A 12,453-nucleotide genomic window follows, 5' to 3' on the forward strand; every position below is an offset into this window, starting at 1 on the left:
ATAATATTACTTGTCCACCCAAGTTATCTCTAAAGCGTTCATGCTCACACACTCAGCTCAGCAGTCTGCGATGAAACATGTCTTTATTGCCACTAAGACAGGAAGTGCTAGAAGGGTTCCTTCTGGCACCTTCACACTGGATAATGACTCCTGTCTCTCCTGCTCATTCATGCCTCACTTATCTGAACATAAAAACATCTTACTTTTTTTTTTGCTTGTTGTAAAAAAGACGGGACTCTATTCATTTAATTAATTTAAGAAAAATTAATATTCATAGTGGTCTAATAGAAATTCACAAAATTTGGAAGTGGAATTTACTTTAATTTAAAAAAAAATCTATTTATATAGAAACATGCTAACAAAATTAAAGGATGCACCAAAATAATTGGCCGAATGGACAAGGGTGCATTTAATGTGACATGGAAACACCATTTACTGTAAGATGTAAGAACATGATTCAAAAGCAAAAACCTCGGCCAATATACTCATTAAGTGGATGTGGGAATAAAGGAGTGTTCGCGGGAAAATATACAGGCTGGAAGGATGCAAAGAACCAGCTCTAGCAAAGATAGATAGATAGATAGATAGATAGATACAGATGTCATTTGTCGGCCTACATTATAAATATTGTTTTGTTTTTCATCAAACAGTCAGTTTTTAGGCCTGTACATTTATATAAGTAGGGTAAAGTATAACAAGAAATGTAATTTAATACTTTATTCTTCGTTGGTGAAATAATAATATTCTTTTTTTCAGGTTCGGCCATGAACGGGCTCCGTAATGATCTTAAATTTCCCTTTCCCAATTTTTATTTTATCTGAGAATTTCTTTATTAATGTAGCTCCTTCAATGACGTACTACTTACTTGATTTGATCTGTTCAATTCATGTATTATTGTTTAAATGTATTGCTTAAAATGTGATTTTGCACAGGGTTCTCACGTCTTTCCCCATCTCTTTGTGCAAATTATTATTATACTATTATCATAATATTATTAAAAAATAGTACTGGATATTTTAAGGCATGTAATTGATGTAAAAGAAAACCAAGTAAACCACAACAGTTCTAAATGGCTTTTTAAATAAATAAAAAAAAAAAGGTTAGACATACTTGTTTTATTATTGATGTTGTTTTTAATTATATTGTATTACATTTATTAATTAGTTTATCCTTCCCTTAATTGCAAATGTTTAACTGTGTGAGACATTGTTTAGTATTTGTGTGGCGGCTGCTCAGTTCATGACGTATATTACTCGCTCCACACACTGCGCATGCCCGGTTCATTGCTAAGGAAGAAAGCGGAATAAAATGTCGTTGGCAAGGTAGGTACCACAATGAGGCCATTTTTTGTTCAATCCAAGCGTTGTTAACTCGCTGAAGGCATCTTCTTTTTATAAAATGAGTGCAGGCGTGTTAATGTATTCTTTAATCACTGTTTTCTCGTGTTTTGTATGTAGAGTAGACGCTTACAGAAGCTATTAGCATAGCTGCTATCGTTAGCATGCCGACATTGTAGCATATAAAGTATATATATAAAGTACACAACATATCTCAGTCCAAACAGTTGCTTAATAAACACACTTATCTGTCAAATCGCGTTACTTTTTTAAAATTGAGAATGGAAATGTGGCTGTAGCCGTTTGTCTGCTCAACCAAACAAGGCCTGTCTTACACGCAGCTAGCATTAGCTAACTCGCCATGTTTTTTCCCTCTTCGTTCAAACAACGTGTCGTTTTTTTGTGTTCAGTTTTTTACCGGCGCCGATCCAGCTGTCCCAGGACCAGCTGGAGGCGGAGGAGAGGTTACGAGTGCAGAGGGCGCATTGCACAGCCGTTGTTTCCACCCGGAGAGAGCCACCTCCTTACGGGCACAGGCATGGCTGGGTGCCCCGTTCCATGGAGGTAAGATCATCCAGACAGGTCTCGGTGTACAGATCTTATGGATGGCTGGAATAGCGCAGAAAAGCCAGCCAGTGATAATAAGTTGAATATGTTAAACTGAAAAAACTGTTGCATGCAAATGTTTGTATACAGGGCTGATGTACACTATATAAGTAACCATATCCTCTTTTACCTATGTTTTGACCTTAGGACTTTGGAGATGGAGGTGCATTCCCAGAGATCCATGTCGCCCAGTTTCCTCTGGAGATGGGTAGGGCAAAGAAGACATCCAATGCCCTGGCAGTGCAGGTGGACGCAGAAGGGAAAATTAAATATGATGCAATTGCCAAACAAGGACAGAACAAGGACAAGGTATGTAAAAAAAAAAAACGATTGCAGAACAAGCACATTTGTAATTTTAACTCTCTGTAAATAATAGTGAAAAAGTATATTAATTATTGTAATATGAAATAATATTGACTAAGGTCATGTCTCACCAGCAAGATATGATAGAATCTAATTGCTTTTATGGGGAAAACGTAGTAAAATGGTGAATTCAATGACTTGCTCTTCCCGTAACGTTTTCCTGTAATGAAGCACATGATTGATATGCGTTAAAAGATTAAAACTTGTCAAACTATTTATATATCAAGTAGATTATGCACTCATTTTCTTGTCATTTAATGCAGGTCGTCTTCAGCAAATACACAGATCTTCTTCCAAAAGAAGTTATGAATGATGATTCCTCAGAACTACAGAAGCCCGATGAGGAATCCGTACAAGAGGTAAGGCATTCATTAATAAAGGCCTGATGGATATTTTTGTATTCATTTATTTGTTTGTCACTTATGATTTCAGTATGGTCATTCATTTTATAACTCCATTTCTAAACTAACTTGTGTACAATATTTTACCCATATGTGACATTTGTCTCTGATTTGATTGAAGCTTACAGAGAAGACACGGGACGCTCTGAGCAAGCAAGTGTCCCAAAAGATTGCTGCTGCCATGCCTGTAAGGGCAGCAGACAAACAGGCGCCAGCACAGTACATCAGGTATATAAAGATTATCATTTCTTTATCAACTTTGGACAATAAATGTTATTTTCCATTACATTAAGTTATTGTTTAAATGGTCCTTTTTAAACACGGCCAGAAATAAAATTAGAAATTAAATGAAAATGATTGTTTCTCTTTGTTTTCGTGCAGGTACACGCCATCACAGCAGGGAGTTGCCTTCAACTCGGGCGCTAAACAGAGAGTCATCCGTATGGTGGAAATGCAAAAAGACCCCATGGAGCCTCCTCGTTTCAAGTAAGTTTGCAGTTTCTTCACTCAACCAGGAGGAAAATTATTCTATTCACCTTTTATTTATTTCCAGATTTCTTTGTGTATTGATCTTATTTAATGTTTTGTTCCAACGTGTAAATCAAATGTCGTGTTAACAACACTGGCAATTAAAGTTTCTAATTCTGATCATAATCACTTCTTTCTTATAGAATAAACAAGAAGATTCCTCGAGGTCCTCCGTCTCCTCCTGCTCCTGTGATGCACTCTCCAAGCAGAAAGGTAGAAAAATATCTTAGAGCCATCTGACAAGTTTTATTTTTTTGGTTATAATATTATTATTACTAAAGGTTTAAATCTTTTATTTAATGATGTTCTTCCATTTTTTTTTATTTTTTTTTACCATCCTTTGACTTGTAGATGACGGTAAAGGAGCAGCAGGAGTGGAGAATTCCTCCATGCATTTCCAACTGGAAAAACGCAAAGGTAATGTTTTACATAAACCTATTAAAATATGCTTTTCTATGATGACGATGATGCATAATATCTGTCTGTGTTGCCAAACTTATTACTACTATATTCTGTAGCTGTTAGGAAAGTACTTTTATTTTTATTTTTTAATTTTTTTTAAATGGAACCAGACTTGGGACAAAAGGCTGTATTGTGAATTTTGACAAAAACCTTAAACATAAATGTAATGTCTTTTTTTTGTTTTTGTTCCAGGGTTACACTATTCCTCTTGATAAACGTCTGGCTGCAGATGGCCGGGGTCTACAAACGGTCCATATCAATGAGAACTTTGCAAAGCTGGCAGAGGCTCTATACATCGCAGACAGAAAAGTAATTTTCACTCGGCCTCATCCTTTTTTTTAAATTCCTTGCTCATCCAATTTTTGTTTCATCTTTTTAGGCCAGAGAGGCTGTCGAGATGAGAGCCCAGGTGGAGAAAAAGATGGCTCAGAAGGAGAAGGAAAAGAAGGAAGAAAAGCTCCGGGAGTTGGCACAGAAGGCCCGAGATCACAGAGCAGGCATTCGGGGGGGACAAGGTGATAAAGGTGAGCGTCACAGTAATGCAGTGATTGTACTCTCTCCTCACTTATCTTGAAACAGTATTGGCTTGGCAACATGCCTCTGCTGGTCTGTATCGACTCTACCTGGCCATGTTTTTTCACGCCGCCATGTTTATCCTCTCGCACGTCAGGTGGTGAGGACGGCGAGGCCAGGGAACGTGACGAGATCCGCCAGGACAGAAGGAAAGATCGCCAGCATGAAAGGAACATTTCAAGAGCAGCTCCCGATAAAAGGTACTGAACATGCGCTTTGGACAAAGTGTGACCTCGACTTTATCTTAACGCACTGACGCACCGATGCAGCTCTCATCGCTAAATCATTAATTTGGTCGCTGGAATTCCTTATAGACACTGCTAGATTGAGAGTGAGAGGTCCATCTCTCTCTCTCTGCAATCATCTTAACACCATTTATTCCAGTGCCTGCAATGTGGCTGCTCAAGGAAATATAGCTACATCTAATGGTTCTTACTTTACCTGCAAGTGATCAAGTTTTTTTTTTTAATAAAGTAGCCAAAACTCTGGCATTTCTCATCTTTTCCAAAGTATTAATGAATGCATCTTTCTTTTTTCAGGTCAAGGCTGCAGAGGGACCAGGACAGAGATATTAGTGAGCTCATTGCCATAGGGAAGCCCAACCCACGCACCACCAACGATGTCCAGTATGACCAGCGTCTCTTTAACCAGAGCAAGGTAAACTGATTTGCATCTTTTCTTAAATTCAAATAATGTGAAACCTCAACAACAAATACTTTTCTCTCTTTAGGGTATGGACAGCGGTTTTGCTGGTGGTGAGGATGAGTCCTACAATGTGTACGACCAGCCGTTCCGCAGTGGCAGAGACATGGCGGCAAACATTTACCGGCCCAGCAAAGGCATCGACAAGGATGCTTATGCCGATGACTTCGAGACACTCTCGCAGAACAACAGGTACATTTGTCACTCAAAGTGTTTATTTAAAATCCAGTGTGTAATAAGTTACTTAACCTAGCTACTAAGTTGCGCTCATGAAGGAAAAAAAGTTTTACACATGAAACATTTTACAAGTCAGGTTTCCTTTTTATTTATTTTTACCTCGTCTTGTCAGGTTTGTTCCAGACAAAGAGTTTTCTGGTGGAGACCACGGGCAGAGGCGTGATGGACCAGTGCAGTTTGAAGAGGATATCTTCGGTCTGGACAAGTTCTTGGAGGAAGCCAAGCTGCACGGTGGCTCCAAGAGGCCTTCCACCAGCGGCCGCTCAAAAGACGACTACCATGACAAGAAACGCAGGAAGGAGTAAAAGCCCCTTGTGTGTGCAGCCCTTGTCCACCTGTGTTTATTCCATTTTAGGAGGCTGAGGAGTTGAGCAGCATATCATGCAGATTTGGTTATTATTATTTTTGACATTGTTCTGGGCTCATGTAAAATAACACCGTCTGCTGATGAACAATTTTAGCTTCGGGATGCGACTATACCATCTGACAGACTTCCAATGCATATGTATATGGACATTCAACGACTTTCTAAGTATATTTTATCTTGTTTTTTTCAGTTTTTTTTTTGTTTTGTTTTTAAATCTCCATAGCTTATTGTTAAACTCCATGTTTAGACTTTCTTTTCAGTCTATTTTTAGTACAGCTGTGATTTAATGGCAGATTACAACAATGTCTCAACCCTTAAACATGTTACCAGGCTTTGTAAACCCCCAACTATAAAATAAATTTTCTCAAGAGACGACTGGACGGATGTTCGTACTAAATGTTTTGGGTTGCACGACCGAAAACAAAGCCTGTGGCCTTCCTGAAGCCTGATCGATGTTATCTCAGGAGAGTGGTTGGAGGGGAAGATTTAAATGGCTGTGAAAGTGTGACATTGTGGCCGGCTCGCCAGTATTGCCTGTTCCAAGGTCACCTTTCAGTGAAATGGCTTCAGATAATGAAAATGGAGGTTTTGAGTTAAAAGGTTTCAAGGCAGACAATTATAGGTACTAATGTGTGTATATCTATATTTACTGCTAGAATAGTTAGCGTTTTGCCACTGACTAGACATGGTACTGTGTCAGCCTTACAAATCTCATGCTCAGCCTCCCGACATCGGGATTCTCTGGCGCATCAACAGACCAGTGTTTGTATACAATATGAATCACAAATCAATGTAAAATGCATTTCTTTAAAGTGGAAATTAATAAGTTCACCTTTTACATTCTTTCCTCCATTCCCCTCCCCCAACATGGGTAAAACCTGTCAGGCGCTGAATGTATACAAAAGGCAAATGAGATTTGTATTCAAGAAAGTAAGAGATATTGGTTCCCTGACATTGCAATTGTGCGCTCTTCAGCGCCAGTTGTGTAAAGCAATAATGAAATCTCTGGGCTGTGAAGAAAGGGCCTTGATGGATAGCGTCTTATCTCCCGTTCCACAAGGCAACAATCTCCAAAATAATAAACTGCATTACCGGTGCTGTTGTGCACATTTAGGTTGAGCTCGGGTTATTTTGTCTTATCAGACATTTCTTCTTCACAGGCAGGGAAGCAATATGTGGGTGATAAATCCACAGCAATAACAGTGTCCAAGATGGTGGCATGTGCAGGATCTGATTCAACCTCCTTTAGTGGTTGGTTTTTCCTTTGACAATTGGAGTTTAAAGCTTATGTTCACATCGGTGTGGAGCAGGAGCCCTGACTAGATCTTCAATCCTCTGAAGTGTACACTTTTATTTTAGTCCCTCTCTCATAAAAATGATTCACATGATCACATTCTTGAAATAACATGCACTCAAACCTTTTTTATTCCCTGCATCGCATTCATTTTGTGGGCTTACCTGTGTAAATACTTAAGCAGCCAGACTGCTTCTGTCAGTCTGTCAGCAACCTTTCCACTGTCACTTAAAGAGTTCCCTATCATTACCTCCTCTCTTGAGCACATTAAGCTGCTCATCAGTATTCCGACATTGACGACGTGATGCTTGAAAGGGTTCTGCCGCTCCCTGGAAAAGGCGTTTGTCCGTCTATCTGACATGTTGTCCATCTCACCTGAATAGCGGAGAGCCAAATGTGTCCACCTCTCAGGAGTTTGCTTGGGAAAGATGATCCATTATGGTGAGATGGGTCGGACAGCCGTAACTATCTGTAATGATTGTGTCAATCACAGAGGAGCCGAGCATCTCCGCCCAATCCTCGGGAACAACTGAAACATTGTGAGAGTGTATGTGAGCTCTAGAAATGTAGAATCAAGGCTGTTTTTTGTTAAAGTACACATAAATATAAATAACAATTAAATCATCAGTCAACAAATTGAAACATTAGCCAAATCATGGAGTAGTAGTGTTTTTTGTTTAAGTTTTCTTGTTAAGAGAGATTACATTGGCTAGGAATTGTTGAAATTGGTGACAAGTACATCACTATCTTCACATTTTTATTTTATTTTAATCCAATTTCAATAAATGTATTCATAATATTGCCTTTGTTTATATAACCATTTCATGAAGATTATTTCTTACACCCAGTTACACATACCAACCTACAGGTTCAAGTTATCATATACGATTTCTGCCAGTGCTTATAAGAAACATTATCAACTTTTATGAAGAGCTCAAACTATAAGGGAAATAAACAGTACTGTAGCCAGTATTACATTTACAGTGTTTAATTTCATTAATTTGAAAGGCAAAACAAAACAGTTTTAAATTGTCGCGTTTATGTCAAATATTTTGACTACTCTTACATTTCATGGGTGTTTAGGTTTGGTTTTCCAGACCATCACTCAGACGAGCAACAGCATCATCCACACCTTAAGAAACATGATTATTTGTATTCAAAACATTTTGACTTGATTTTGGACTATAGGAGGAAACCGGAGTACCCGGAGAAAACCTGTGCAAACTCACAAAGAGCCCACAATCAATGGGGTCAGCTCACTCTTAAGTGCAACTAAACCTGGAGAGACTTCTCCTTTTTCAATTTCCCTTGACTGATGATTCGCTGGAAACCTTTCCAAGTGGAACCAGAAATTGAAGCCACCCTGCACTGTGTCTTCAGATGTTCAGGACCCTCCGATTCCTTCTCCCAGGCCTCTGGCTCTTTCGGGCCTTCACTATCTGCATCTAACATCTCCTGTTCGCAAACCTCGTTTGACTCTGCTTCATGAACCTCAACCGACACCGCCTTGAAAATCTCTCGTGGGTCTCTCTTGAGATCTCCCTCTAATGTTTGATCACAGCAGACATCCTCATCTGGGTCTCTCTGCGTGACCCCATCAGTCTTTTCTTTCTTACCGTCTCCATCTCGAAGGTCGGTCTCGCTATCAGTCCTCCCGTGATTCCTTACTCCATCTGTTGGATCATGATTGGCAGCTTCTCCTAATGGGTTCTCTGGAGACGCCTTTCCTGATGGCCCTTTCTGAAGAGCTTCCTCTTGTTGCGCTTGTTCACGGACTTCTGTCTGTCTTTCTTCACCAGGCTTTTCTTGTGAAAGAGAATTGTGTTTGTTCTCCGTCTTGAGCTTGCAAGGAGGATTTCGTTGAGACTCTGTCACTGAATCCTCTTCGCTGACCCTCTCCGAAAGGTTCTGTTTGTCATTCTCGTTCTCCAGCATTTTCGACAGCTCCAGGTTGAGAATGAATTGATCGTGCAGTTGCTGCTTCAGCTTCTCCACCTCCTCCGTCCTCCACGACCGTAATCTTCTCATCTCGGACGTAAACGACGCGATCAGCTGCTGATCTTGCGAACCGATGTTGTGGTAAAATCCACCACAGTTTTTGACTGACGGTTCAGGGTCTGACATGGACGCCAGCTCAGCCTTGAGAGCTTTCTTGACGTTGAACTCGCGCGGCAGGTTCTGCTGGCCCGCGACGTGAGCCTTCTTTAGATCATCTACTTTTCTCAGAAGATACTGCTGTGTCACGTCGACGTCTCTTTGAAGCGCTGTCTTCTTTTCGAACATCTTCCTACAGTTCTCCTTGTGCTCGGCTTTGAGGTTCTGAATGAAGTTGTGGTGATCTTTGTGCGACTTGCATTGCATGTTGAGCCTGTGCTGTAGGACCTGGACTTGCTGCGCGGTGGATTCAAACTTCTCTTCCAACCCTATGCATGATTCTTTGATCCTTTGAAGTTCCTTATTGATCGCCGAATTCCTTCGAGTCACCGACTCAAACTCGTCTACGGTGGATCCGATATTTACCAGGTGCTTTTGATCAAACTGGATGATGAACTCCTGGAACTTGTCGTCATCATACGGTGCAAACGGAGACGCCTCCATCTTGTGTATGGGTGAACAAAACGGTCGGATGTTCGGTTTCACATTAAGGGGGGGATTGTTAGGCGGCTTCGGTCTGGGCAGTGTCCTTCTTTGGTTGTGTCTGGACCCTGAAGTTGTATTCACTTTTTTTCGCGTTCCAAAAAACATGGATTGGATCGGCGGGTCGGGGAGCAACGGCGCTCTCCTCGCCGTTGGACGTGGAAGAAGGGGCGGTACATCGGGATCCGGGAGCAAGGGAGTGCTCCTGCCTGGTAGCTTGTGGATGACCCTTGGCAACAAGGGTGGAACCCCTGGGTGTGGGAGAAGTGGTGGATTTTTCCCTGTGAGCTTGGGCTTAGGTGACGGTAGTAGCAGGTGATGAACACCTCTGTCTGAGTACAAGGCTGGTTTCCTGGGTTGAGGCCTGCATTTGTTTCCTGTCGGCAGGTTTTGGGCCCTCGGTTTTATAAGGGAGTTATTGTTCCTTCCGGGGGTCTTTTGTCTGAGCCCATTTAGAACGGTTGTTTTCCTTGGTTGTGCTCGACGCCTGGGCCCTTGGTTTAAGAGTGAATATATAGGCGGGATCTCGGGGTCCGGTAGCAGGGGTGGGTTCCTCTCACTGGGTCCCTGTGCAATGTTTGCCCAGGTGTCATGCCGAGATTCACTTGTGGGATTCATGAGTGTGTCTAATTTCGGTTCAGGTTTGTTTGAAAATATCTGCTCTTGAATTATTTCAACGTGACAGCTGAGCTAGCAAAATGCCTTCTGACCGCGGACCTGGCTTGTACATAAATGTTTTTGTCCGTGTGAGTGCTTTGATGTTGCAGTAACATTCATGTCAGCACGTCGATATTGCTTTTATAAATCATGATTATGCCTTTGATTTTGAAACTTTGTAGCTTTAGATGGACTTACCACATAATTTGTCAGTTCATTAATCCATGTCTCAAATATTTTAAGAACCTGTCTGTCATCATTAAGGAATTAATATTTGTCGTTATTCATCGTAACTGAAAGGGGATTTTAAAATGAAAGGATCTAAAGCAGAATATCGCCCAATCTAAGTAATGAATGTATATTCCATCTAATAAACAGTTCGCATGAAAAAGAATGGGTGTTGCAGAACTTATTTTGACCAGCAGAGGACAGTATTTTTCAGTCATTCCCGGGTGTTTGGGTCACAGATATAAACTTAACTTTAACAGGATCCACGTTTTCTACCATAGACCAACTTTCGTGGGTATAATGCCTGCAGACTGGTGAGTTTTGTCAGGGTTCAGTTCAGAAAAATGGGCGACACTTTTATACAGGAGACAAACATGAAGTTCTAAGATTAAAATGTTAGGTAACAATTTGGCTTTAGGGAATGGATTTGGAATCGTTCTGGTTCTGAATTTTTTTTTTTTTACATAATAGATCATGATATTCCAATCTCAAATCGAGAACAGCGTGCATTTAATGAATGACCGGCAATGGAAATATTTATAATTTGAGCATTTGTTTAAATTTGTTTCAAAATGTGGTACATGTTTTTTTTTTTAAGATTATTAAATTTGTTCTTCCAAGCTATCGTAGGTTAAGCCTATAATTAAAAAACTTCAACAATGAGAACAATTACAATTACAATATTAACAGCGACCAAGACAATAACAACACCAATAATAAACAACATCATTAATAACATGGAACTCAATGAAAGTAACAGTTGCCTTTAACAACAACCACATACAATTTAACAGTTAACATTATGTTAAGTAGAAAACACTTTTATTTTTCTGCTCTTTTACACTCTCTGTAATGTGTTTGTTGAACATATACAGGGTAAATATATATAAACCCTATTCTATTCGCCTTATGTACAATTTAAACAACATTAACAATGTCTTCTCTGCTGGCCTAAACATATTCAGAAAATACATTTTATTTTTTAATAAATAATAATAATAAATTATTTTTATTATTGTTTTTTTATTTTTAAATTGTATCTACGATGCAGAGCGTATGTGTCGTGGCCATGGAAACCACACAGATTGTAGTGGGAGTGATATTTTGCAATGCACTGATAATGCACTGATGTCAATTTGACGATAAACATCTAGTTGACCTATAACAGTACATGGTCAGATCCCTGTGGTGTATAAAGAACCTTAAAGTAGTTATTGAGAGGTGGATTCATTCAAACGTGCGCCACTGAAGGCAACATGACACTTGCACCCTTACAACCCATGTAAATCAACGTAAGTAAGTAAGTAATTTGTATTTATATAGAGCTTTTCCAGACCAGGGTCCCAAGGCGCTTAAACAATCAAAACAATATTCAATAAAATATACACTTTAAAGGTCAAGATAACACAGAGACAAACACAGGAGTTCCAGAAAATCCAGGAAAAGCCTGCACAAATAAAAATGTCTTAAGATATTTGTAATAAAACAACCTCTCCATCTGTAGCACTTCTATCTGTATTCTAGTGTCTAAATTCTGTAAATAATTTAATTTCAAGCCTCTAAATGGTTTTGAAATAGATGTTCGAATTGTGCCTCAAATTCAGTGCATCTTGTTAGTGAGCCAATTCCACGAATGCTCCTTCCCAGGTGCAAAACAAATAGACTCAAGGACTCATTCATTCCTCGGGCTATTAAATCCTGAGTTCGGGGGCAGGGGTGGAGTGAAAGTACAATGATGTTCTGTTCTATGTTAGTCTATGCATTCTTTGTCTTGGTTATTTTTATTTTATTTATTTTTATTTGATCTTTGTTCTTTATCTTTATCTTTAGACTTAGATTGTAGCATCTTGTTCTTTCTCTTTGTTCTTGTTCTTGTTTTATTTTTGATTTATTTTTTATGAAAAATTGTTGTATTTGCTGTGGCTATTGGAAAAAAAACAATTTCCCGAAGACCTCCTGAGGGATCAATAAAGTTCTACCTTATCTTACCTTACCTCAAGACAACCTCTCCATCTGTAACACTTCTATCTGTAGTCGAGTGTCTAAATTCTGTAAATAATT

General features: G+C 39.6%; 1 protein-coding gene across 1 annotated transcript; it reads left to right on the forward strand.

Moving 5' to 3' along the window:
- The first annotated feature begins 1,274 nt into the window (after positions 1 to 1,274).
- On the forward strand, positions 1,275 to 5,951 carry snw1 (SNW domain containing 1). Its single transcript, XM_087805034.1, has 14 exons — positions 1,275 to 1,322; positions 1,748 to 1,901; positions 2,091 to 2,252; positions 2,570 to 2,665; positions 2,829 to 2,935; positions 3,089 to 3,193; positions 3,379 to 3,448; positions 3,587 to 3,652; positions 3,890 to 4,006; positions 4,077 to 4,221; positions 4,368 to 4,470; positions 4,810 to 4,927; positions 5,001 to 5,164; positions 5,322 to 5,951. Exons 1-14 carry the CDS (start codon positions 1,309 to 1,311, stop codon positions 5,512 to 5,514), a joined length of 1,614 nt encoding a protein of 537 aa, XP_087661160.1. The 5' UTR covers positions 1,275 to 1,308; the 3' UTR covers positions 5,515 to 5,951.
- Positions 5,952 to 12,453: the final 6,502 nt, after the last annotated feature.

The sequence above is a fragment of the Callionymus lyra genome, chromosome 13 (assembly GCF_982586985.1).
Source record: "Callionymus lyra chromosome 13, fCalLyr1.hap1.1, whole genome shotgun sequence".
Classification (NCBI taxonomy): domain Eukaryota; kingdom Metazoa; phylum Chordata; class Actinopteri; order Syngnathiformes; family Callionymidae; genus Callionymus; species Callionymus lyra.

What these genes read in the sequence shown, in the direction of transcription:
- snw1 (XM_087805034.1), top strand. An exon ending in GGGTGCCCCGTTCCATGGAG is followed by an intron (nt 1,902 to 2,090) that starts GTAAGATCATCC and finishes TTTTGACCTTAG; the next exon opens with GACTTTGGAGATGGAGGTGC. An exon ending in ATGAGGAATCCGTACAAGAG is followed by an intron (nt 2,666 to 2,828) that starts GTAAGGCATTCA and finishes ATTTGATTGAAG; the next exon opens with CTTACAGAGAAGACACGGGA.